The 24,624-nt window shown below is 40.3% G+C and overlaps 1 protein-coding gene across 1 annotated transcript in view; it reads right to left on the bottom strand.

Annotated features, from left to right (window-relative positions):
• LOC115098991 (hepatocyte growth factor-like) overlaps positions 1 to 24,624 on the bottom strand; it is a 141,545-nt gene that overhangs the window by 55,059 nt on the left and 61,862 nt on the right. The window contains exon 10 of the mRNA XM_029616202.1: positions 8,481 to 8,519. Within this exon, the coding sequence (XP_029472062.1) occupies positions 8,481 to 8,519 (39 nt within the window). The remainder of the gene's footprint in view (positions 1 to 8,480; positions 8,520 to 24,624) is intronic.

Consider the following 24,624-nt stretch of genomic DNA (forward strand, 5'->3'; position numbering starts at 1 on the left):
TAAAAAGAGGTTTTCCTGTGGGCGTGGCTAATGTTTCACATGGAATACAGAGCACTCGCACATTTAATTGCATTAAAAATAGATGTTCCTATGGATATGGTAAAGATTGCCTGTGGAATACAGAGAACATGCATGTTTAAATACATTAAAAAGAGGCGTTATTGTGGGTGTGGCTACTGTCACATATGGAATACTGAGCGCATACACATTTCACTGCATTACAAAGAGGCATTCTTGTGGGTGTGGCTAACATTCCATATGGAACACAAAAGGCATGCATGTTTAACTGCATTAAAAAGGGGTGCTCCTGTGGGCGTGGTTAAAATTACTCTTTGAATACACAGCACATGCATGTTTAACTGCATTAAAAAGGGTGCTCCTGTGGGCGTGGTTAAAATTACTCTTTGAATACACAGCACATGCATGTTTAACTGCATTAAAAAGGGGTGCTCCTGTGGGCGTCGTTAAAATTACTCTTTGAATACACAGCACATGCATGTTTAATTGCATTAAAAAGAGGTGTTTCTGTGGATATGGCTAATGTTAATGTGGAATACTGAGGGCATGCAAATTTTACTGCATTAAAAAAGGCATTCCTGAGGGCATGGCTAGACCAGGGGAGGAGAACAGCATGTGTACATTTAATTTCCAAATGCACAAGATATTTTGCTGCTCATCACCCATAAACAGAAATAGAACATGCAAAGCTCATGGATCCATTTCAAAACACAGGAAGTTTCTCTTTGAAAGTATGTGTTAAAAGAACCCGTGTATTTTATTTATTTTAAAACACTTATATTCCACCAATAGATTACCAGCTGTGCTAAGCAGAACAAGGAAAATATAGAAATCTAAAAATAGACAATAAAACTTCAGAAGACTGAGTAATAATCCAAATAACACCATCAGCCCCACAATAACACAACTGCAAAAATCAAACGAAGCAAAAGCTTCCAAAAACCGCAAAGTCTTACGTTTCTTCCAAAACTGAACATAATCAGAGACTGGAGCTCATCTATTAAAGCGTTCTACAAAAAGTACAATCATAAATTGGAATTACAAATAAATCCTAATAACATTCATAGTTATAACTGAGAACATAAGAACATAAGAAATCGCCATGCTGGGTCAGACCAAGGGTCCATCAAGCCCAGCATCCTGTTTCCAACAGAGGCCAATCCAGGCCACAAGAACCTGGCAAGTACCCAAAAACTAAGAAGATCCCATGCTACTGATGCAATTAATGGCAGTGGCTATTCCCTAAGTAAACTTGATTAATAGCCATTAATGGACTTTTCCTCCAAGAACTTATCCAAACCTTTTTTGAACCCAGCTACACTAACTGCACTAACCACATCCTCTGGCAACAAATTCCAGAGATTTATTGTGCGATGAGTGAAAAAGAACTTTCTCCGATTAGTCTTAAATGTGCTACTTGCTAACTTCATGGAATGCCCCCTAGTCCTTCTATTATTCGAAAGTGTAAATAACCGATTCACATCTACTCGTTCAAGACCTCTCATGATCTTAAAGACCTCTATCATATCCCCCCGCTGCCGTCTCATAGGATTTCATACTGTGGACTAGATTAAACAGACAGAATTACTTTATTAAGAATTACATATCCAGAAAAAATATCAAAAATCACATATATCAAAAATACATTTATACACCTTTGTAAAAATATACAAAAATATTTTCATTAACAGCAGAAATAATAAAAAATACCCATACTCACTATAACTTACAACGATCTATACTCATGTATAAAATCATATCCAATCTATGACTCTGCTCCGCACGAAACAAATATCTCCTTAGTATAAAATAACAATGATTTTGGATGTATTGCACTTATTTCAGCTTCTTGATAGATGCCACTGGGTGTAATGAGAGCTTTCATTTCCGGTTGGGTTAGTTTAAAACCGGCAAACTCTGCGCATTGACCATGCAGTGGTAAAATTCCAGGTCAGTTGCATTCCTTGAAGTTTTGTATAAGGTTGCTTTTTGGCAATTCATATATTTTTTTGTTCAGGTTATTACATTTGTTTAAATAATTTTTATGTATGTTTTTTTTGTAGATGTTGTTGGATTATAAAATATGGGTATAATCCATAAGTAGTCACATATTTTTAAGGGTAAGTCAGTCTATATATTTGGCAAGAGTACAAATATAGATTTATTCAGATGTTTAATTAGTTTTTTAATTTTTTTAGATTATGGAGAAATCATTTTTATTCAACTGATGAAGTGTGGTGCATGCAAGGAAATAGTTAAACAGTGTGTACAGCACAAATGTAAAGTTTTGACATTTGTTGCTGGTCCTTCAATCAAGTAACCAACTACATACTATGGAGAAAAAGTGAGATTTATTTGCAATTTAAAATTTGTGAACAATCAACAGTTTTCAGATTGGAGGGAGAAAGATATCACTCTCCCTGAGGAAGGCGATCTGGCAAAACAGCAGGGCCAGTTCTTGGGGTATGTAGAAAGGGATATATAGAAGGATTCTTCACTATGAGATCTCTATAGATATTTATTTGGTTTCAAACAACTAATTAAAGAACCGACCCACAAAGCAGGTCATACGCTGGACCTCGTCTTCATCAACCAGGATCTTTCCACCTCCTCCCACCCCACATGCCTCACTATTCCCTGGTCGGACCATAAACTGATCAACACCGTACTAAAAATAAACATACCTACCCCCTCAGAAAAGCAAAATAACACTATCCAATTCAGGAAAATATGCAGCCAGGAGACAATAAACAATAGCCTAACTACTGAACTCAACAATCTGGACCTCACTAACGCGGACTCAGCCATATTATCCTGGAACTTCATCACCAAAAAAGTGGCCGACTCTTCATGCCCAACCATCACCAAAACTGCCCTAGCTAATAAAGACAACAGAAAACCATGGTATACACCAAAACTAAAATCCTTAAAACAGGAGCTCAGAAAAAAAGAACTACTTTGGCGTAAAAATCCAACATCTTCCAACCTCTCGACATACAAGTCCACGATGCACCTATACAGAACATCCATCCTGCAAGCAAAAAAAGATTTTTACTCAAAAAAAATACACCACTTCATCTTTGACCCCAGAGCGCTTTTCTCTCTGATCTCGTCCCTCACGAAACCTCCATCAACAGCCATTTCAGATGATAAAGCGGCAAGCAAAGCAGAAGAACTGGCAATTTACTTCAAGAACAAGATTCCAAACCTACTAACGCAGTCCAAGAACAACAACAGTTACACGCCAGTTTCACCACATATAACCTTCCCATCACAAAATACATGCCTGAGAGAATTCGAAATGACTGCCTCTTTAGAAATAGAAAACATCCTAAAAAAAATGAAACCCTCCTCACATCCTCAGGATACCATTCCCATCAATCTCCTCATCTCATGCGCTAAAACCATATCCAAACCCATTGCACAAATCATCAATTGCTCCCTATCTCAAGGACTAGTCCCTGACTCCCTCAAAATGGCAATTATAAAGCCGCTCCTGAAAAACCTAATCTTTCACCAGATATCCCATCCAACTTTCGCCCAATAGCTAATCTACCTTTCATTGCTAAAATTTTAGAACGAGTAGCAAACAAACAACTCACAGAATATCTAAACGATAACAACATTCTCTCTCCAGCCCAGTTTGGTTTCCGCCAGTCCAGAAGCACAGAAACCCTCCTAATCTCCTTAACGGATTCCATATTACTGAATCTTGAAAAAAGATGTCCTTGTCTACTCATCCTCTTAGACCTATCAGCAGCATTTGATACGGTCAATCATAATACATTATTAGATCGTCTGTCAGACATTGGAATTAGAGATACAGCTCTCAACTGGTTCAAATCGTTCCTCAAAAACAGACAATATAAAGTCAAGGTCAACAAGGAAGAATCTCAACCAATTACCTGCGACCTGGGAGTCCCACAGGGATCGTCCCTCTCACCAACCTTATTCAATATTTACCTCCTCCCTCTTTGCCAACTCTTGCTCAACCTAAATCTCATCCACTACCTATACGCAGACGATGTACAGATTCTAATCCCTATCACTGAATCTCTCCAAAAAACTCTAGATTTCTGGAATACATGCCAACAAGCCATCAACAACTTACTCACAAGTCTAAATCTTATTCTTAATCAAAACAAAACAGAATACCTACTCATTTCTCCAGATGGAACTCACTCACTTCCCGGCACCAACCTCACCACTCAACTAACACTGTCACCACAAGTCAGAAATCTAGGAGTTATACTTGACAACCAAATGAATTACAGAGCTCTCATCAATAATATAGTAAAAGACGGATTCTTCAAATTACAAGTCTTAAAAAGACTTAGACCACTCCTCCATTTTCAGGATTTCCGATTGGTTCTACAAGCAATCATACTCACGAAAATAGATTACTGCAACTCTCTTCTAGTAGGCCTCCCCGCAAACACATTAAAACCATTACAAATGTTGCAAAACGCCTCGGCAAGGATCCTAACCAAGACAAAAAAAAGAGACCACATCTCACCCATCTTAAAAAGCCTACACTGGCTTCCCGTCAATTTCAGAATACTCTTCAAAGTGCTTTTATCAATACACAAAGCAATACACAACCTGGCCCCACTGAAGCTCAAAATCCCTCTCCAACTCCACACCTCTACTAGACCAGTGAGACAAGCCTACAGAAACAATCTCCAGATACCACCAATGAAATCAACGTTAAGCAAAAGAGCATTCTCCACAGCTGGTCCCAAACTCTGGAATATGCTCCCGCCGGAACTCAAATCAGTGCAATGCCACATTATCTTCAAAAAAAGACTTAAGACTTGGCTCTTCCACCAAGCTTTTCCATAACATCAGTCTGCTGAATTATCTCTGCCAAGGTCCCCTTTAGGTCATTTCCAATCAAATTATAAAGAGAACTATTTATAAAGAGATCTATTTAAGATCCTCAGTTATTTTCAATAACCTACAAGAGAACTACACAAGAACCAGACAAGTACAACTCTAAAAAATTCTTTTAACCCTCTATGAATACCCTAAGAACAACACAAAGAATTCTCTTAAGAATTATGCAATTCAACTTCAACTCCTTGGCAGTCCAAAACTCTGCCTACTTAGGCAATGTATATTATATCTCTTTGTTATTAACCCCATATATTTATTTCCAAGTTATTTATACCTGTTCTTTGTAAGACATTTTCTTGTCACTGTTATTGTTCAAAATGTAAACCGAATTGATCAGTAATTCTGTTACTGGAAAGTCGGTATAAAAAAGTTCTAAATAAATAAATAAATAAATAAATAGGAGAGTCACAGATTGGATATGATTTTATAAAGGAGTATGGATAGTTGTGAGTGATAGTGAGTATGGGTGTTTGTGATTATCGCCGCTGTTAATGAAACATGTTTTGTATATTTTTGTATTGTCCAAGAAAGCAAACCGGTAATTGATCCAAGGTGGATGTCAGCAACAAACACGAGTAGATGGATTGGTTGTAAACAAGATTTTATTGAAGTTTGCCCGACTCTGGCCGAGTTTCGCTCAAAGAGCTGCCTCAGGGGCTTTATAGCCACTTCAATTGGCTTAAAACATCAAGTAGCAAAGTCAGAGGAGATCAAAACAGCTGGCTTATAACGAAAAATGTTTTTTACAAGTGCTTTTAAAACCACATTTTAAAAGTATTGGTATTGCATACCGATTCGCCGCTCATCATAGGTAAACGCACTTGTAAAAAACATTTTTCGTTACAAGCCAGCTGTTTTGATCTCCTCTGACTTTGCTACGCAATGTTTTAAGCCAATTGAAGTGGCTTCAAAGCCCCTGAGGCAGCTCTTTGAGTGAAACTCGGCCAGAGTCGGGCAAGCATCAATAAAATCTTGTTTACAACCGATCCATCTACTCGTGTTTATTTTTGTATTGTTACAAAGATGAATATATGTATTTTTGATATATTTGATTTTTGATATTTTTTTCTGGATATATAAATCTTAATAAAGTAATTTTGACTGTTTAATCCAGTTCACAGGATGAAATCCTATAAATAATTATAACTAAGGCATCCTACAAGCCAGGACCTATGACTGAGAAAGCCCAATGTTGAATAGCCTGCAGTGAGGAGCTCTCCAGCATATCAGAAACCCTGCAGGGAGGAACACAGAGATAATAAGTGGGCAAGATAATCTGATTAATTACCCTGAAAACCAAGCAAAGGATCTTACATTTTAACCTGAGCTCAACAGGAAGCCAATATAATGCTCCTGCATCTCCAAGAACTAGGAAATAAAGCTATACATCATCAACACAGATTTATTTATTTATTTATGTATTTATTTTTTATTTTTATATACCGGAGTTCCTGTATCAGATACAAATCACTTCGGTTTACATTTAACAGAAAAACTGCCCTAGGGCTTACATAGAACATGAAACAATGAGCTTATACATTAAGCATATAATAAAATAAAATGTGTACAACTCATATAATCAATAAATGCATATCGTAAGAACATAACAAGAAACCAGATTAAAGTTATTTACAGAATCACTCTATAGACCAAATTGGCCAGGGCATATTAGGGATTCACTATTCGCCAGGAGGGTATTGGGTAGAGCATTTGAGTTCGTTGCAGTTAATGATGATTGTATGGGCAGAGGAGTAATGTGGGAGGGAGGAGGCCTCCTCCAGGTAAGAATGAAGTGATGTGAGGGTGCATTTACGGGAGGGTTGCAGCCGGGTGTAGGTAAGTGGGGACCAAGGGAGGGAGAGATGTAAGTGTTGTTTGGATAGGATTGCATTTCTTAAAGTGGGGCTGGACTAAGGCAAGTTATGATTGGGAATGGTTTATGTATCTGTGAAGGCTTGGCTGAAGAGCCATGTTTTAAGTTTTTTCTTAAATTCAGGGTGGTTTGGTTCAAGTCTAAGGTCCGGAGGGAGCGCATTCCATTGGTGAGGTCCTGCCACAGATAATGCACAGATTTTTTTGTTTATTTGATTTATAATCCAAGACTGTCCATGATCTGGCAGAGAGGCTGCAAGTAGACATTAAACAATGTTGAGGAGAGAGCTGATCACTGAAGACCTTTAGATTTAATATGTCGCTATGCTGACATGCTTTCACCAGCTCTAACCCCTTCCTGTCGATCAGAGAGGAAGGAGCAAAAACAAACATCAGATTGCAGCCCGATATAAAGACTAGACAGTCTGCTATACAATACTGTGTGACTGAGCGTAACAAATGCTGATCTTACGCCAAGGAAGATTAAGAAGACTGAATCACCCCAATCTATCTCTTGCAAAAGAAAATAGTCGCATTTCTGTACTGGGCCCTACTCTGAAGCCACATCATATTGACTTAAAATATTATGGTCCACTAAAAAATTGTCAAGCTGAAGGACAGCTTTTTCTGTGACTTTCTGAATTGGGCAAAGATTGAAACTCGGTCTATAATTGGATAAGCTGTATGGCTTGTTTTAAAGAGGCAGACATCAGCCCTTCTGTCAGTAAGAGATGAAAATCATCCCAAAGATACCCTTTAAACTGAGTAAAATCCAAAATGGACACACATCTAGGAAAGAACCAAAGGACATTCTACATAACGCCAACAATCTCAACATTTGAAACAATAACACTCATCCCAGGCTACACTAGCATTAACTATCTGTCAGGCCGATACAGTACAGTGCACTCCGACGGAGCACACTGTTAACCCGCCCTTGGACGCGCGTTTTCCCTTACACCTTATTCAGTAAGGGGAGGAAAACGCACGCCCAACCCGCGGGACCTAATAGCGCCCTCAACATGCAAATGCATATTGATGGCCCTATTAGGTATGCCCGCGCGATACAGAAAGCCAAGCTGCACATTTTACTTTAAGAAATTAGGCACTAGTTTCTGCCGGCACCGGGAAAGTGCACAGAAAAGCAGTAAAAACTTATGCAAATGGCCAAAGGGAAAGCACTGAGTAGCTGTAGGGTTAATACTGGATGTGTTTGAAGAAGGAAATGAGTGCACAGCCTGAAATTAGCTGTAGGGTTAATACTGGATGTGTTTGAAGAAGGAAATGAGTGCACAGCCTGAAATTAAAGTGCAGTAATCTACAGCTAAGGAATTCCACACCCCTTTATTAATAAGGAGGCTTATTTACAGAACTTGCAGGTTTCTGGATACTTTGCACCCACAGGCCTGCACATCGAGTTTCTCTTTCAAAATCCCTTCCCCAGAAAGCATGACTGGTGAGTTTAACAAAGCCCTCCCCCATATACATTGCTGGGATGGCCCAGGCACTGCCCCTTCTCCCCGCACTTGGGGTGAGATGCAATTTTTTAATGGCTTTTATCTCCAGGGGTATATATCATTTTACCCTGGCAAATCCCTTTGAAAATTGCCCCTTATAGTATACACTACATACACATGCAGCAGGAGAAAGAATGCAATGGTTTTTCTATAATGAAAGCTCATTAGTTCACTCACCATCTATATTAGCTGCAGTAGGTGTTGTGTCATCTTCACCTGGACAGGTTTAAAATGATTAAAAAAACAAACAAAAAAGCATTGAATTAAAAATGTAATATGCTTAAAATATAGGTTAAGATAAAATATTTAACTTTCTTGATCTATTACAGCTTGAAAACTTTCTGTATAACAGGAAGGGACCTGCTCCGATTAATTCTAATAAAGGTATTTCTATCTTTTTTCTTAAAATTATTCTTTGTGGTCTAATTAATATCAAACTGTTGATTTGTTTTCTTTTTCTTTTATATGTAATTTTTTGTAGACTGGATAATATATATTGCTTATATCAAGGTTTCTTGAATTAGTTTATAGTTTATAGTTTATTTGGGTTTTCTATACCGTTACATCAGTCGTAAAACCATCACAACGGTGTACAGTTAAAATGAAAATACAATAATGAGATAAATACAATTAATAACAAATTAATACCATAAAATATTGGTAGCATTAAATTATTCTAAAACAATAAAACATTATTACATCATTAAAATGAACTAAAATATCATAAAATGGTAAAAATCAGTAAGCTTAAAGAGATTACAATGTAGGACTTTCTGGTTTATTTGACATGACTGTGTACGCACATGTAAATAGCCAAGTCTTTAAATCTGTTTTAAATTTCTTGATATCTGTCTGCAATCTTAAGTGGGTTGGCAATGTGTTCCATAACTTGGGGCCTACAATGGAAATCGTTCTATCCCGAACCTCACTGAATCTTGCTGATTTGATCGTTGGAACAGACAGGAGACCCTTATTACTAGATCGACGGTCTCTTTGTGGAACATGTAGGTGTATGGAATAGTTATGAAGATATGGCAGCTGAGATTCAATGCCAAGAAGTGCAGGGTCATGCATATGGGGAGTTGAAATCCGAATGAACTGTATTCAATGGGGGGAGAAAGGCTGATGTGCACAGAGCAGGAGAGAGGGTCCAAGAAAACAAACCGGTAACCGATCCAATGTAGCGGACAGCAGAAGAATGAAAGGGTAGATCGGTTAAAAATGGACTTTATTGAAACTTGCCCGACTCTGGCCGAGTTTCGCTCTGCCGAGCTGCCTCAGGGGCTTGTTGAACCAGAAACTTGGCTCTATATACTTTTGCTGATTTTCAAGGATGAAGGAACATGAGTAAACACACCGAATCCCGACTTGTGATTCATAAGTCACTTGTATGAGCAGTATTGATGCGATTCTTTGTTGAACTAGCACCCGGTCACATACCGCTCTGACAAACGCTGCAGCGCTTGTCAGAGCGGTATGTGACCGGGTGCTAGTTCAACAAAGAATCGCATCAATACTGCTCACACAAGTGACTTATGAATCACAAGTCGGGATTCGGTGTGTTTACTCATATTCCTTCATCCTTGAAAATCAGCAAAAGTATATAGAGCCAAGTTTCTGGTTCAACAAGCCCCTGAGGCAGCTCGGCAGAGCGAAACTCGGCCAGAGTCGGGCAAGTTTCAATAAAGTCCATTTTTAACCGATCCACCCTTTCATTCTTCTGCAGAGCAGGAGAGAGACCTTGGTGTCTAATGATCTGAAGTCGGCGAAACAATGTGACAATGCGATAGCTAAAGCTAGAAGAATGCTGGGCTGCATAGAGAGAGGAATATCGAGTAAGAAAAGGGAAGTGATTATCCCCTTGTACAGGTCCTTGGTGAGGCCTCACCTGGAGTGCTGTGTTCAGTTTTGGAGACCGTATCTCCAAAGAGACAGAGACAAGATGGAGGCGGTCCAGAGAAGGGCGACCAAAAAGGTGGAGGGTCTTCATCAAATGACTTATGAGGAGAGATTGAAGAATCTAAATATGTACACCCTGGAGGAAAGGAGGAGCAGAGGTGATATGATACAGACTTTCAGATACTTGAAAGGTTTTAATGATCCAAAGAAAACGACAAACATTTTCCGTCAGAAAAAAATCAACAGAACCAGAGGTCACGATTTGAAGCTCCAGGGAGGAAGACTCAGAACCAATGCCAGGAAGTATTTCTTCACAGAGAGGGTGGTGGATGCCTGGAATGCCCTTCCGGAGGAAGTGGTGAAGACCAGAACTGTGAAGGACTTCAAAGGGGCGTGGGATAAACACTGTGGATCCATAAAGTCTAGAGGTCGTGAATGAAGAGTGGGTGGCTCGTGGGAATGACGGCTACTACCTGGAGATAATACCCTTATTCAATAAACATACACACGGTTAATGCGACTCCAACATTGTTCTAAGAGCCCAACATTGCTCTAATCTTCAACGGCAAGAGGAAATGTGGAAAAAAGATTTGCATTCACAAAAAAAGCGGGGAGTAGCTTGCTTGTTACGGCGGTTACTACCCCAAACCAAATAAGCCTGATACTTCACACATATCCAGCATAGCTCTCTGCTTCAATGGCAGGGGAGAAAGACCGCTACTTCATGCATATCCAGCATAGCTCTCTGCTTCAACGGTAGGGGAGAAAGACCACTACTTCACGCATATCCAGCATAGCTCTCTGCTTTAAAGGCAGGGGAGAAAGACCACTACTTCACGCATATCCAGCATAGCTCTCTGCTTCAACAGCAGGGGGGATTAAGAAAAGTGGATCTATATACAGACAACAATCAACAAGTACTGAATTACGTAGTCTGGGTAAACAAATAAGCATGGGTGTAGCTTGCTTATTGCGGCGGTTACTACCCCTAACTAATTAAGCTAGATATTTCACTTAGATGCAGTTCCAACTCTGCTCTCTACATTAATGGTGGGGGTGGAAGGGAAATAGAACCAAAAGGTTACTAAGAGCCAAGAGAAACAGATAAGTATGAGAAAAAAAAAGTGTGAAGCTTGCTGGGCAGACTGGATGGGCCGTTTGGTCTTCTGCCGTCATTTCTATGTTTCTATATTTCTATGTTTAAGTCTTTCTGTGTTATTTCCGTGTATTATCTTATGCAGAATGCATGCTACCTTGTATTGTACACGGAATGTTATGGGCAACCAATGTAAATAAATCAATACAGGGGTAATATGCTCACACTTTTTTGTTCCAGTCAAAACACGTGCTACCGCATTCTGTAGGACTTGCAAAGGCCTAATGGTGCTGTTAGGAATGCCAAGCAGTAATGCGTTATAGTAATCTATGTTTGATAGTATCAGGGATTGTAGTACAGTTCTAAATTCCATTGGGGCCAGAAGGGGTTTAAGCTTTTTGAGAGTAAGAAGTTTAAAGTAACCCTCTCTTATTTTTTGCGCAATATGCTTTTTCATTCCTAATTCTGTATCTATTTTTATCCCAAGGTCCCTAACAGAAGCACATGGCTTTATCTTTGAATTGTTTTTAAAGCAAATAAGTTGGATGTCTCTTTCCATGAATTTACATTCCAATAGAAGTATCTCCGTTTTGTTAGTATTTAAGATAAGATTTAAGAGTCAAAACCCCTTAAAATTGTATCTGATAGAGAAATTAAAATAGATTCGGTATTAAAATTTTTTCTAAAACCGAACTGATTCAGGAATAAAATGTTATTTGATTCTAAATTTTGATACAAATGGAAGATTAGATATTGGTCTGTAGTTGACCACTTGTGAGAGAGAGAGAGAGAGAGAAAGAGAGAGAGAGAGGAAGAGAGTGAGATAGAGAGAGAGAGATTGACTAATTTTGAATAATATCTCTCCAGGAACTAAAACTGATTATCTCTCAGATGCAACCAGTGTCTGTTTTACTAGACCCTTGTCCATCATGGTTGTTAAAGGAAGTTCTTGATAAGGTTTTGGTGTGGCTACAATCTTTTGTAAATGGCTCACTGGAGAAAGGGTATATACCAGCTCACAGCAGCGTTGCCTTGTTTAAAGAATGATAAATTAGATACTAGACAATACAACAGTTATAGACCTGTCTCCAATTTGCCATTTTTGCTAAAATTGTAGAAAAAGTAATTATCACACAATTATCTGATTATATTGAAAATGTGGCTATTTTAGATATTGCGCAAGAAGGTTTTAGGAAAGGTTGTAGTACAGAGTAGAGATGTGAATCGTGTGATCAATCATCTTAACGATCGATTTCGGCTGGGAGGGGGAGGGAATTGGATCGTCGCCGTTTGGGTTTTTAAAATATCGTGAAAATCGTGAAAATCGAAAACCGGCACACTAAAACATCCCTAAAACCCACCCCGACCCTTTAAAATAAATCCCCCACCCTCCCGAACCCCCCCCAAAATGCCTTAAATTACCTGGGGTCCAGTGGGGGGGAGGGCGGGAAAACCGGCACACTAAAAAAAACCCTAAAACCACCCCGACCCTTTAAATAAATCCCCCACCCTCCCGAACCCCCCCAAATGCCTTAAATTACCTGGGGTCCAGAGGAAGGGTCCCGCTGTGATCTTCCACTCTCGGACCTCCGGTGCTTGTAGAAATGGCACCGGCGCTACCTTTGGTTTTTCCGTACGGAAAAATGATTCGTGGCAGGAGATCGCTCCCGGACCCCCGCTGGACCCCCAGGGACTTTTGGCCAGCTTGGGGGGGCCTCCTGACCCCCACAAGACTTGCCAAAAGTCCAGCGGGGGTTCAGAATGACCTCCTGCAGTCGAATCGTGTTGTCTATGGCCGGCGCCATTTTGCGTCGCCATTTTGCGCAAAATGGCGCCAGCCATAGACAACACGATTCGACTGCAAGAGGTCGTTCCGGACCCCCGCTGGACTTTTGGCAAGTCTTGTGGGGGTCAGGAGGCCCCCCCAAGCTGGCCAAAAGTCCCTGGGGGTCCAGCGGGGGTCCGGGAGCGATCTCCTGCCGCAAATCGTTTTTCCATACGGAAAAACCTAAGGTAGTGCCGGCGCCATTTCTACAAGCACCAGAGGTCCGAGAGTGGAAGATCACAGCGGGACCCTTCCTCTGGACCCCAGGTAATTTAAGGCATTTTGGGGGGGTTCGGGAGGGTGGGGGATTTATTTTAAAGGGTCGGGGTGGGTTTTAGGGTTTTTTTTAGTGTGCCGGTTTTTTCGCCCTCCCCCTTCCCCCGATTTACGATTTTTTGACGATAAATCGGGGGAATTGTTATTGTATCGCGGCTCTAACGATTTTTGATGATTTAAAATATATCGGACAATATTTTAAATCATCAAAAAACGATTCACATCCCTAGTACAGAGACACTCTTACCTGCAGTTGTTGAAGAGGTGCTCCCTAGGTTGGGTAAGAATGAAACTGTACCAGTACTTTTATTGGATCTTTCTAGCTCCTTTGACCTAGTTGATCATTCAATTTTGCTACAGTGATGTGAAGGATTGGGAGGATTAGTTTTAAAATGTCTTTTGAGTTTTTTAACTGATAGAAAACAATTTGTGTTCTGGCAAGGAAGTATATCTTGCTTTAAAAAATTTATTCAGGGGTTCCACAGTTTTCCTCCTTATCTCCATTACTGTTCAACATCTTTCTAGCACCATTAGGGAATATCGTGTGAGCATACTGTTTTGATACATATATCTATGAAAACGCCATACAGATTTTGGCACCACTGGGGAAAAATCTAGAAGAAACAGTTTCTTGTTTAAATCAATGCTTGCAGGCGGTGGCTGATTGGTTAAGAATCAGTAAAATGTCTGCATTCTTCAAAAACTGAATTATTATGGCTGGATCCAAGACAGATACAGAAATACCCTTTATTAGGAGGTTGAAATGATACCCTAAAGAAGAAGTAAGATCATTGGGTGTTACGCTAGATGAGAACTAGACTCCGGAAAAACAAATAGTACAGGTAACTCGTATTATGTAATGGAACTGAAAATAGTTCATTAACGTCACCCATATTTAGATTTTTGGAAACTGTGTCATACACATAGACTATTGCAATGCATTATATCTGGATTTATCAGGAAGAATTATTCAAAAGCTCCAATTAATTCAGAATATCACTGCACGCATTATAACAGGAAGCTCTAGAAGAAGCAAAGCTGGTCCACTGTTATTCAGCTCCACTGGTTACCAGTGACCTCATGTTGTAATGGCCTTTAAGGCATTGCAAGGAATGGGTTTTTTTGCACACTGGAAAAAAAGATTAAAGTGGCAAGCGGGGGTAAGAGTTTACAGTCGAAAGAGAACTTCTTTTTGCAATTACCATCTGTAAAATTGTTCCACCAGTCAAGATTGCAGAATAAATCATTTGGAGGATGTATTCCTGCTTTATGGAATAAGCTTCCCATGATCTGAGAGAGGAAGGTAACATAAAACAGTTTAGAAAAAAGTTAAAGACATAATTTATGCCCCCATCTTTTAATGTTTGATAAACTGCTGATAAACAGTCTGGCATGAATGAAGAGGAATCCATTTTTTGTCCCAAATTTTATGTTTATTTGTGCTTATTTTATTTTATTTTTCAGTGTTTTTATTTTTTATGATTGTGATACTGATTTTTTATATGTATTAATATTATTCATCCTTTTCGGCAATTTTTTAAATCAGTAAAGCACTACATAAATATTATTAAATGAATACTAATTAAATTATTTCATACTCACTTTGGTTAGATTTGCCTTCCTTTTCCTCTATAATCCTGCAGATCTTGCAGGCTCTGAGACAATGGAAGTCATTGCTGATACTGTGACTCATCACCACAATCACATAATTCTGGGTGAGTTTAATGTCCATGAGGACAACCCGTGTGTCCCTTACACATTAGCTTTCTTTCTCTAATGTCTGACTGAAGGCTCCCCCAATGGATTAATTGCCCTACAAATGAGGCAGCCTATATGTTAGAGCTCATTTTTTCCTTTCAAAATACCCCGCTTGTCTCTTTAACTTTCCCATTGTCTGACCACTCATTGATCTCTTTCTGTCTAAGAAGCCTATCCTTTCTAGAAACTATTAACACTAAACATAGAAACATAGAAACATAGAAATGACGGCAGAAGAAGACCAAATGGCCCATCCAGTCTGCCTAGCAAGCTTCCCTCATTTCTTCTCCCATACTTATCTGTTTCTCTTAGCTCTTGGTTCTAATTCCCTTCCACCCCCGCCATTAATGTAGAGAGCGGTGGAGGAGCTGCATCCAAGTGAAATATCTAGCTTGATTAGTTAGAGGTAGTAGGGGTAGTAACCGCCGCAATAAGCAAGCTACACCCATGCTTATTTGTTTTTACCCAGATTATGTTATACAGCCCTTATTGGTTGTTTATCTTCTCCCCTGCCGTTGAAGCAGGGAGCTATGCTGGATATGCGTGAGGTATCAGTTTTTTTTCTTCTCCCCTGCTGTTGAAGCAGAGAGCTATGCTGGATATGCATCGAAAGTGAAGTATCAGGCACATTTGGTTTGGGGTAGTAACCGCCGTAACAAGCCAGCTACTCCCCGCTTTGTGAGTGTGAATCCTTTTTTCTTCTCCCCTGCCATTGAAGTTATGCTGGATATGCGTGAAGTATCAGTTTTTTCTTCTCCCCTGCCGTTTAAGCAGAGAGCTCTGCTGGATGTGTGAAGTAACAGTTTTTCTTTTCCCCTGCTGTTGAAGCAGAGAACTATGCTGGATATGCATTGAAAGTGAAGTATAAGAATGGAGTGATCAAGCTAGTTGAAAGGCATCAGGAATAGAGGAAGGTGGAGGTAGTAATTTGGATATTTGGTTTGGGGTAGTAACCGCCGTAACAAGCCAGCTACTCCCCTCTTTGTGAGTGCAAATCCTTTTTTCCACATTTCCTCTTGCTGTTGAAGCTTAGAGTGATGTTGGAGTCACAGTAACCATGTGTATGTTTATTGAATAAGGGTATTGTCTCCAGGCAGTAGCCATCATTCTGGCGAGTCACCCACTCTTCATTGGCGGCCTCTTGACTTTATGGATCCACAGTGTTTATCCCACGCCCCTTTGAAGTCCTTCACAGTTCTGGTCTTCACCACTTCCTCCGGAAGGGCATTCCAGGCGTCCACCACCCTCTCCGTGAAGAAATGACGTTTTTTGACGATTTAAAACAATCGTCAGATATATTTTAAATCGTCAAAAATCGTTAGAGCCGCGATACAATAACAATTCCCCCGATTTATCGTCAAAAACTCGTAAATCGGGGGAGGGGGGAGGGCGGGAAAACCGGCACCCTAAAACCCACCCCGACCCTTTAAAATAAATCCCCCACCCTCCCGAAGCCCCGCAAAATGTTTTAAATTACTTGGGGTCCAGTGGGGGGGTCCCGGCGCGATCTCCCGCTCTCGGGCCACGGCTACGTTAATAGAAATGGCGCCGGTGGCCCTTTGCCCTTACCATATGACAGGGCAAAGGTAGCGCCGGCGCCATTTTGGTTCCTGTCACTCGACGTCACGAGTGCAGGAGATCGCTCCCGGACCCCCGCTGGACCCCCAGGGACTTTTGGCCAGCTTGGGGGGGCCTCCTGACCCCCACAAGACTTGCCAAAAGTCCAGCGGGGGTCCAGGAGCGACCTCCTGCACCCGGGCCGTATTGCCAATATTCAAAATGGCACCGGCGCTACTTTTGCCCTCAGTATGTCAACATACTGAGGGCAAAAGTAGCACCGGCGCCATTTTGAATATTGGCAATACGGCCGGCGCTACTTTTGCCCTCACTATGTCGACATATTGAGGGCAAAATTAACGCCAGCGCCATTTTGAATATTGGCAATACGGCCTGCGTGCAGGAGGTCGCTCCCGGACCCCCGCTGGACTTTTGGCAAGTCTTGTGGGGGTCAGAAGGCCCCCCCAAGCTGGCCAAATGTCCATGGGGGTCCAGCGGGGGTCCGGGAGCGATCTCCTGCACTCGTGACGTCGGGTGACAGGAATCAAAATGGCGCCGGCGCTACCTTTGCCCTGTCATATGGTAAGGGCAAAGGGCCACCGGCACCATTTCTTTTAACGCAGCCGTGGCCCGAGAGCGGGAGATCGCGCCGGGACCCCCCCCACTGGACCCCAGGTAATTTAAAACATTTTGGGGGCTTCGGGAGGGTGGGGGATTTATTTTAAAGGGTCGGGTGGGTTTTAGGGTGCCGGTTTTCCCGCCCTCCCCCCTCCCCCGATTTACGAGTTTTTGACGATAAATCGGGGGAATTGTTATTGTATCGCGGCTCTAACGATTTTTGACGATTTAAAATATATCTGACGATTGCTTTAAATCATCAAAAAACGATTCACATCCCTACTTCCCATCAGTGATTCAACAAAGTGAGAGAAAGGCAAAGAACAAACAACTAACAGTGAGGAAGAGCTTTTTGAGGACACCCATCTGGAGTCTTCACCCCTGGGGAGAGAGAGGATTGTGACTTTCTGTGCTGAGACTATGATTTCCATTTTACAGTTCCTGTCCACCTGGGGGCTCCACTTAGCCAAGCCCTGGAGGGTGGATGTTTCCCTGGCTCTGGGAATCGAGACCCTGCACAGACAGAGGCAAAAGACTAAAGAGTAAAGCTGTGGTGCTGAGTACTGAGGTTTTGTGCCATATTTCATCTGATTACCCTTCAGTAAAGTGTTTATTTTTGGTCACTAAATCAATGGCTCCAGTGTATTATCTGGCACTTACCGCACACACAGGGAAGGATAATTGCCCCTCTCCCAGAGAATCAGAGATACAAGAAGTCACTCCTGTCACTCTGGGCCCTGAAAGAGAAATCTTTCCCCCTACCAACAAAAGAATCCAGACCCTGGGGGTAAGAGACTGTGACTAGCTAGCCACGTGTGGTTCCAGCCCCAAAGAGACTCTAAATTATTTTATGGCCCCATTAGAGTGCAATCAGCACCCCAGGATGGGGGTTATAGATACATCTGTCATCTAAGATCACCTTTGGATCCTCGCATTTCTCATAGCAAAAATCAACCAGCATAGCTCTCTCATCTGGGTCTTCCTTGTTCTCAGTTACGTTTACAACTTCTGCAGAATAAGGCAGCTAAAGTCATTTCGGATTTAGGAAATATGATCATGTAACTCCACTTTTGCAATCATTACTTTGGTTTCAGGTCCTTTATTGCATCTGTTTAAAATTGTTTTTCAGGCTTTTCACTTTCGAATCCCTTTCTACCTGGCTGTTCCCTGTACTCCTGCTCTTCTCAGAAACGTTTCCTTCAGCTTTTCCCACCATCAGTTCTCAGATTAGAAGGTACCTGAGAAGCCTCTTTCAGTTATCAGGATCCAGAAATTGGAAATGCCCTTCCAGCAGACATGAACCCCACATCACAACTAGCATATTGATAACACTATGTATGATAAATTTACCCGTAAAAGTACTTTCAGTACACTCGGTCATGACCCACTTCTCTAAAAATTATTTTGTCTAATGATATATTGTAACCGAACCTTTGACAGCACCTGTTAGATTGTACTATAGTACACTTTTACCTACATTAAATATGTGCCTACATGTAAACCTGTTAGAATGTACTATAGTACACTTTTACCTACATTAAATACGTGCCTACATGTAAACCGTTGCAATGGTATATAACTTAGCGACGGTATAGAAAAGATTTTAAATAAATAAATAAAATACAATTTGGGCTTTCTAAAATTCAGGAAGGCCATGAAAGCAAGGTTCTTTACTCGGGCATTTAATTGCTGATCCCCACCAGTATACAACCTCAGAGGCTAATGTTCAAAACGATTTACACACTTAAAACTGTGTAAATGCACTTTACCTATGGAAGTGAGCTTTGGAAAATTGCTACAATATATTCCATTGAATTGTCCATACGTTTTATTTGTTTAAAGTGCACCTAATGTAGAAAATGATTATTACATTCACGTGCAGATTTGACCATTTCAAGTTTTGCAGTTAAGAACATAAGAACATAAGAAAATGCCATACTGGGTCAGACCAAGGGTCCATCAAGCCCAGCATCCTGTTTCCAACAGAGGCCGAACCAGGCCATAAGAACCTGGCAAGTACCCAAAAACTAAGTCTATTCCATGTTACCATTGCTAATGGCAGTGGCTATTCTCTAAGTTGTTTGTTTTTAATTTGGTGCTGTTTTATTTGATGTTATTTATTTTTGCTTTGTCTATCCTATGCCTAATTTTACTGTTACCACTTCATGCTATTTTATAATGTTTTAATCATGGATGTTTTATCAATGTTAATTTGCTTGGATAATTTTTTTTTACAAGCAGTATATAAAATAGTAATAAATGAAAAAATGAAATGAAATATAACAGAATGCATCTGATGAAGTGGCCTCTATTCTCAATAAATTGGTTAGTCTATAAGGTACTATCTGCATTGTGTCATAACAGCATGCAGTTAATGAACATGAAAACCAGATGTGGATGATAACTGCTTCTTATTTATTTATCTGATTTTTGGCACTTCAAAGTGGATTACATTCAAGTATTGTAGGTATTTCCCTTTCCCTAGAGGGCTTACAATCTGAGGTCAGTTTTGAAATGAGTGTGCATGCACCCCTACATGCACGTATCAGTGTGCAAGCGAGGATGTGCTGGAATTTTTAACTGCATACACTCTTGCATGCATATGTTTTAAAATGCACTACTCCTAATTGTAAGAGGTTACTTGAGCACAGCTAACACATGTGTGTCTTCCATAGGATCTTGTCAGCTTTTATGCACGTATGTAAGCGAATTTGAAAACATGATCGCACAAAGCACATTCCCAGTTTTGCAATTAGTCCACCAATTTGTCCAGTTAATAGCGAGATCTTTCAGACCCCCTCTGGTTCTTCATCCTGCACACCCCCCAGTTGATCCAGACCCCTCACCCTGTTCCATAAGCCCTAAAACTTGAGATCTACAGACTTGCTTCTCATCAGGAGCAGCAGTAAAGTTACGCAGATATCTAGCGTACGCGCGCTGCAGGTTCCATTTTTAAAATGTGGAGTTATGCGCGTAAGTCTTGGCCACACTGAAGAACGCCCAAGCCCCACCCCTTTTCTGCCCCCTTATTCCTTACACTCACACGAGTAAATATGCGCATACTTTGCAGCTTTTTAAAATCCGTGTTGTTCGCGGGCAGCCCAAATATATACATATATGGTCATTTTTACACAAAAACACTCTTAAAATTGACCTGTTAGTTTGTACCGATGTAATAGAGGGTGAACTGACTTGCCTAAGGTTATAAGGAAAACCCTGGTCTGTAGCCTACTGTTCTAACCACTAGGTTACTCCTTCACAATTTAGAGGGATCTAAGCTCTAAACTTAGCTTGCAGGCTGAGGAAGTTCTGCATGCGTACAGAATAGCATTATATTAGAGTTTTTGATTGTATATTGTATAGACAATATACCCAAGGAAAACATAACATTCATCTCAGGACACCTTTTAAGACACTTCTTCTCTGAAAGAAGTGAACTTCATAGAGACTAGGAGAAAAGTGTTCTCTTGTGAGTATAAGAGGCTCTCTGGAGTTCAGAAAAATGTTGATGATTATGGGGTATAGGAGGATGGTGGCTAAGAAGACTGGAGGACCAGAAATTGTTTTTAATTGTGATAGTGAATGCTCCAGTTGTGCCGATGTTTATGTTGTAACATTATGTGTTAGTTTTATTTAGTTTTTATGTATTGTAACGTGATGCTTTAATTTTGTACATCAGTTTGGGAGATTTATTGAAATCTATAAAAAGATTAACACATATTTTTAAATAAATAAAAAAGCATGGTTTTGTACTTTAGCTATTAATGAAATGTCCTAATGTCATTATAGTGGATCTGCATTATATTTGGGTCTCAATCTTTGATTCTTAAAAATATGCCATACTTAGATATTAAATTGAAGGTACTGTCTTGATAGGATTAGGACTGATGGTAATAGCTTTCTCAACAACTTCCAGTTTGGCCTCAGAGCAGCTTACAATACCAAGATCCTTCATATTTCCAACTTTGAAGTATTTCAATATGGTTTTGATTCTGGCATTATTTCTTTCTGGTGCTTTTGGACATCACTTCTGCCTGTGATACTATAAACCACGGATGGCAAACTCAAGTCCTCCAGTGCCACAAACAGCCCAGGTTTTCAGGATATCCACAATGAATATGCATGAGATATATTTGCATACAATGGAGGCAGTGCATGCAAAACACACATTGCCACCTGTTCTTGTGGCCGGTTAAGCTTAAAAATTTAAAGTTAGCAATATCATAGTTTCCTTTCTTGGTGATATTCTTCTGCATTTCTGTATTGCACACTTTGGAATCTCTCTATTTTTCCAAGTATTGATATTGCAAGTCTGTTTAAGTAGTGGTGTTTATTAATTTAAAAAAGGCTGATATCTACAAGAGTGTAATAATTGTGGTGCTTATGTCCCAAGGCTTGACTTTCGGAGACGTCCAAATTACTTTCGGCTGTCTGAAAGAGGAATTGCTCAAGTTCCAGAAAACCTTCCCTCCCAGGCAGAATCCAGACTATCTCCCTCAGCTCCCACAGAGGATTCAGAAACCCATGAATACATGTTTTTTCAATGGGCTCTGGTAGAACCAGATATGTGACTATAAGACACCCAATTTCCCTAACTGTGCAGTATCTTGAATATCCAACCCCATGCCACAGAGAAGTCTGACCTCCAGGATTCAGAAACCCAGGAATAAATGGATTACAGTGGGCTCTTGTAGAATAAAGCCTATGATGAAAAGACACCCAGTCTCCCCACTATTACTCTTATATGATACATTTTCTACATTGGATTATGAAAAAGCTCCAGGAATAGAAAATGAGGTGATATCTGAAAGGGATGTAGTCACCCTGTGTACCCAGAAACCCCTAAACATTATCAAAGGTCATAAAAGGAAGCTGCTTCTGCTGGTAGACTCTGTCATCAGAGGAACCAATTTGGGTGATCATTTTGATGGAGACACAACAGTTAAATGCCTTCCAGGTTTCTCAGCTAGTAGAAATGCCAACCAGATAGTCAATGCAATTACAGAATAAAGTATAGAATCAAGGCGTTAAAAAACATGAACACATTACTCCCATCCTTATTTCCCTACACTGGTTACCTATTAAATAATGTATAGAATATAAAACCCTGAATATCACACACAAATTAATACATATAGATCAACTAAACTGGTCAATTATTAATCTCATTCCTCACATGACTCAATGAAACCTACTTTCAAACAACAAGGGCTTTCACATCTCTGGATTCAAATGTACATCTTTAATGTATATGTATTCTTGTCCCAGGCATAGACACAATACTCAGCTGCAGCATACACAAGTGTGTGGTGGAGGAAGGTAGGATAATAGTCTGCTTCCCAATCTCTGCATCAAGTTGATCCGGGCTGCTGTTTTATTAGCTTCCGAGTTTGGAGTTCTGGAAAATGGCAAGTGAATTCCATCAAGCCCAACGGTGAGACCAACTGACTTTTTGAATGAATGAGATTGAATATCCAATGTTGTGGTTCTGTCCTTAGCTAGAGCAATAGAAACAACTGGACAGATTGTTACTATGGCAGAAGAAAGAAATAGAACTTTGCCTCAAAGCAAACTGAGAGAAGGATAATTTGTTCATCGAGTGAGCAAAAGGACTCTAAATCCAAGGCATCGGAACCTGATCTTCATTTCAATAGGCTCCAACTGAGGGAGCCCCAGGCTAGATTTGATGGTCTGGAACCACAGCGAGAAACTGGACTGGTTTCACAGAGAAATGTTTCCTATTGGAGACGATACATGTTTTTCCATTGCAACAAGAACTTTTTTTCTGTTCGTTGCATGGAGTGTAATTTCATCAGTACTCAAGACATGACCTTCAAAGGTGGAGGTGATTCTAATTACTCTATACTTGGCCCAGTCAACTGTTTCTCAGTTTAGCGGATCCTCCTATAATAAGTCTGTTCTGTCTGCACCAACAAAGCCTCATAGGATGGCATCCAGACTTTTTTTTTTTTTCATCTAAAGTTTATGGTCTGGGAAGAGACAGGTGGTGGTTTCCAAAATGGTAGCTTTACTTCTTAAATCCAAGATGTTAAATTTTGCATCATATTCTTAGAAATGCCAAGTTTTGTTTTATTCTGATAACTAATTTTAATTTTTATATTTATCAAGAGACTTCACGGCCTACTTTAGACCTGAATCCAAGTCAAGACACTCTTCCATACTCTGAATGTTGAGAGTGCTAAAATATTACTTGGACAGAACAAAAGGCTTTCAAAGTCAGGTCATCTCTTCATGTTGGGTGTGACCAGTATGATTGTCTTTCTTTAAGACCATTCTATTCCAGATGGATCAGGTGCCAGAATTAGTCAAGCTATGACCACGTGTCTCAGAAAAAAAACCAGAAGCATCCCAAGCAGATTTGCAAGAGGGCAACTTGCACACCTTTTTCTATTCACTACAGGCTGAATTAATTGAATCTCTGATGTATCCTTTCACAGGAAAGTAATCCAGGTAGTTCTATTAACCACCTATTTGTGTCTGTTATCCAGGCTGATGAGGTGAACTACAGTAGCACAGAAAATTTGACTAACTTAGATCAATTCCTGCTATAGTCTCTGCAGCAGTCTCGGCAGTTGCCACTGCCATTAGCAATGACAACATGGAATAGACTTAGTTTTTCGGTACTTGCCAGGTTCTTATGGCCTGGATTGGCCACTGTTGGAAACAGGATGCTGGGCTTGATGGACCCTTGGTCTGACCCAGTATGGCATTTTCTTATGTTCTTATGTTCTGAGAATTCCCCCTGTCCGATCAGCTCAACTATCAACAACCCGTGAAAAAGCATTCTCCATCGCCTGCCCTAAATTATGGAACTCAATCCCATGGGAACTTAGAATGCAATCCAACTTAAAAACATTTAAAAAGGATCTGAAAACGTGGCTTTTCTTCAAAGCTTACAATGACACCCAAACTCTCACAACAATACCTCAGCAACTGAACTCCCAAATGAACTTTAACTTGCTCAGTTTCCATGGACAACAATACTCCGAACCACCTCCAGCTGATAACTCATATGTTCCCTTAGCTTGTTAACTTCCACATTATTACATCGCCCCTCTTTACCTTACCTGCTGTACTTTAACCTGACTGTATCTATTCCCACCCTGGCTCTATACATCTACCCTACCTCTACCCTGATGATGTTGCCTATACTTAGATCCCCCTTTATGAAAATATGTAACCTTTTTATCCCCTGTTGAAATATGTAAACCGTTGTGATGGCATTACCAAATGATGGTATATAACACACTCACACATACTATTCATTACAC

This window comes from Rhinatrema bivittatum, chromosome 9, assembly GCF_901001135.1.
Source record: "Rhinatrema bivittatum chromosome 9, aRhiBiv1.1, whole genome shotgun sequence".
Classification (NCBI taxonomy): domain Eukaryota; kingdom Metazoa; phylum Chordata; class Amphibia; order Gymnophiona; family Rhinatrematidae; genus Rhinatrema; species Rhinatrema bivittatum.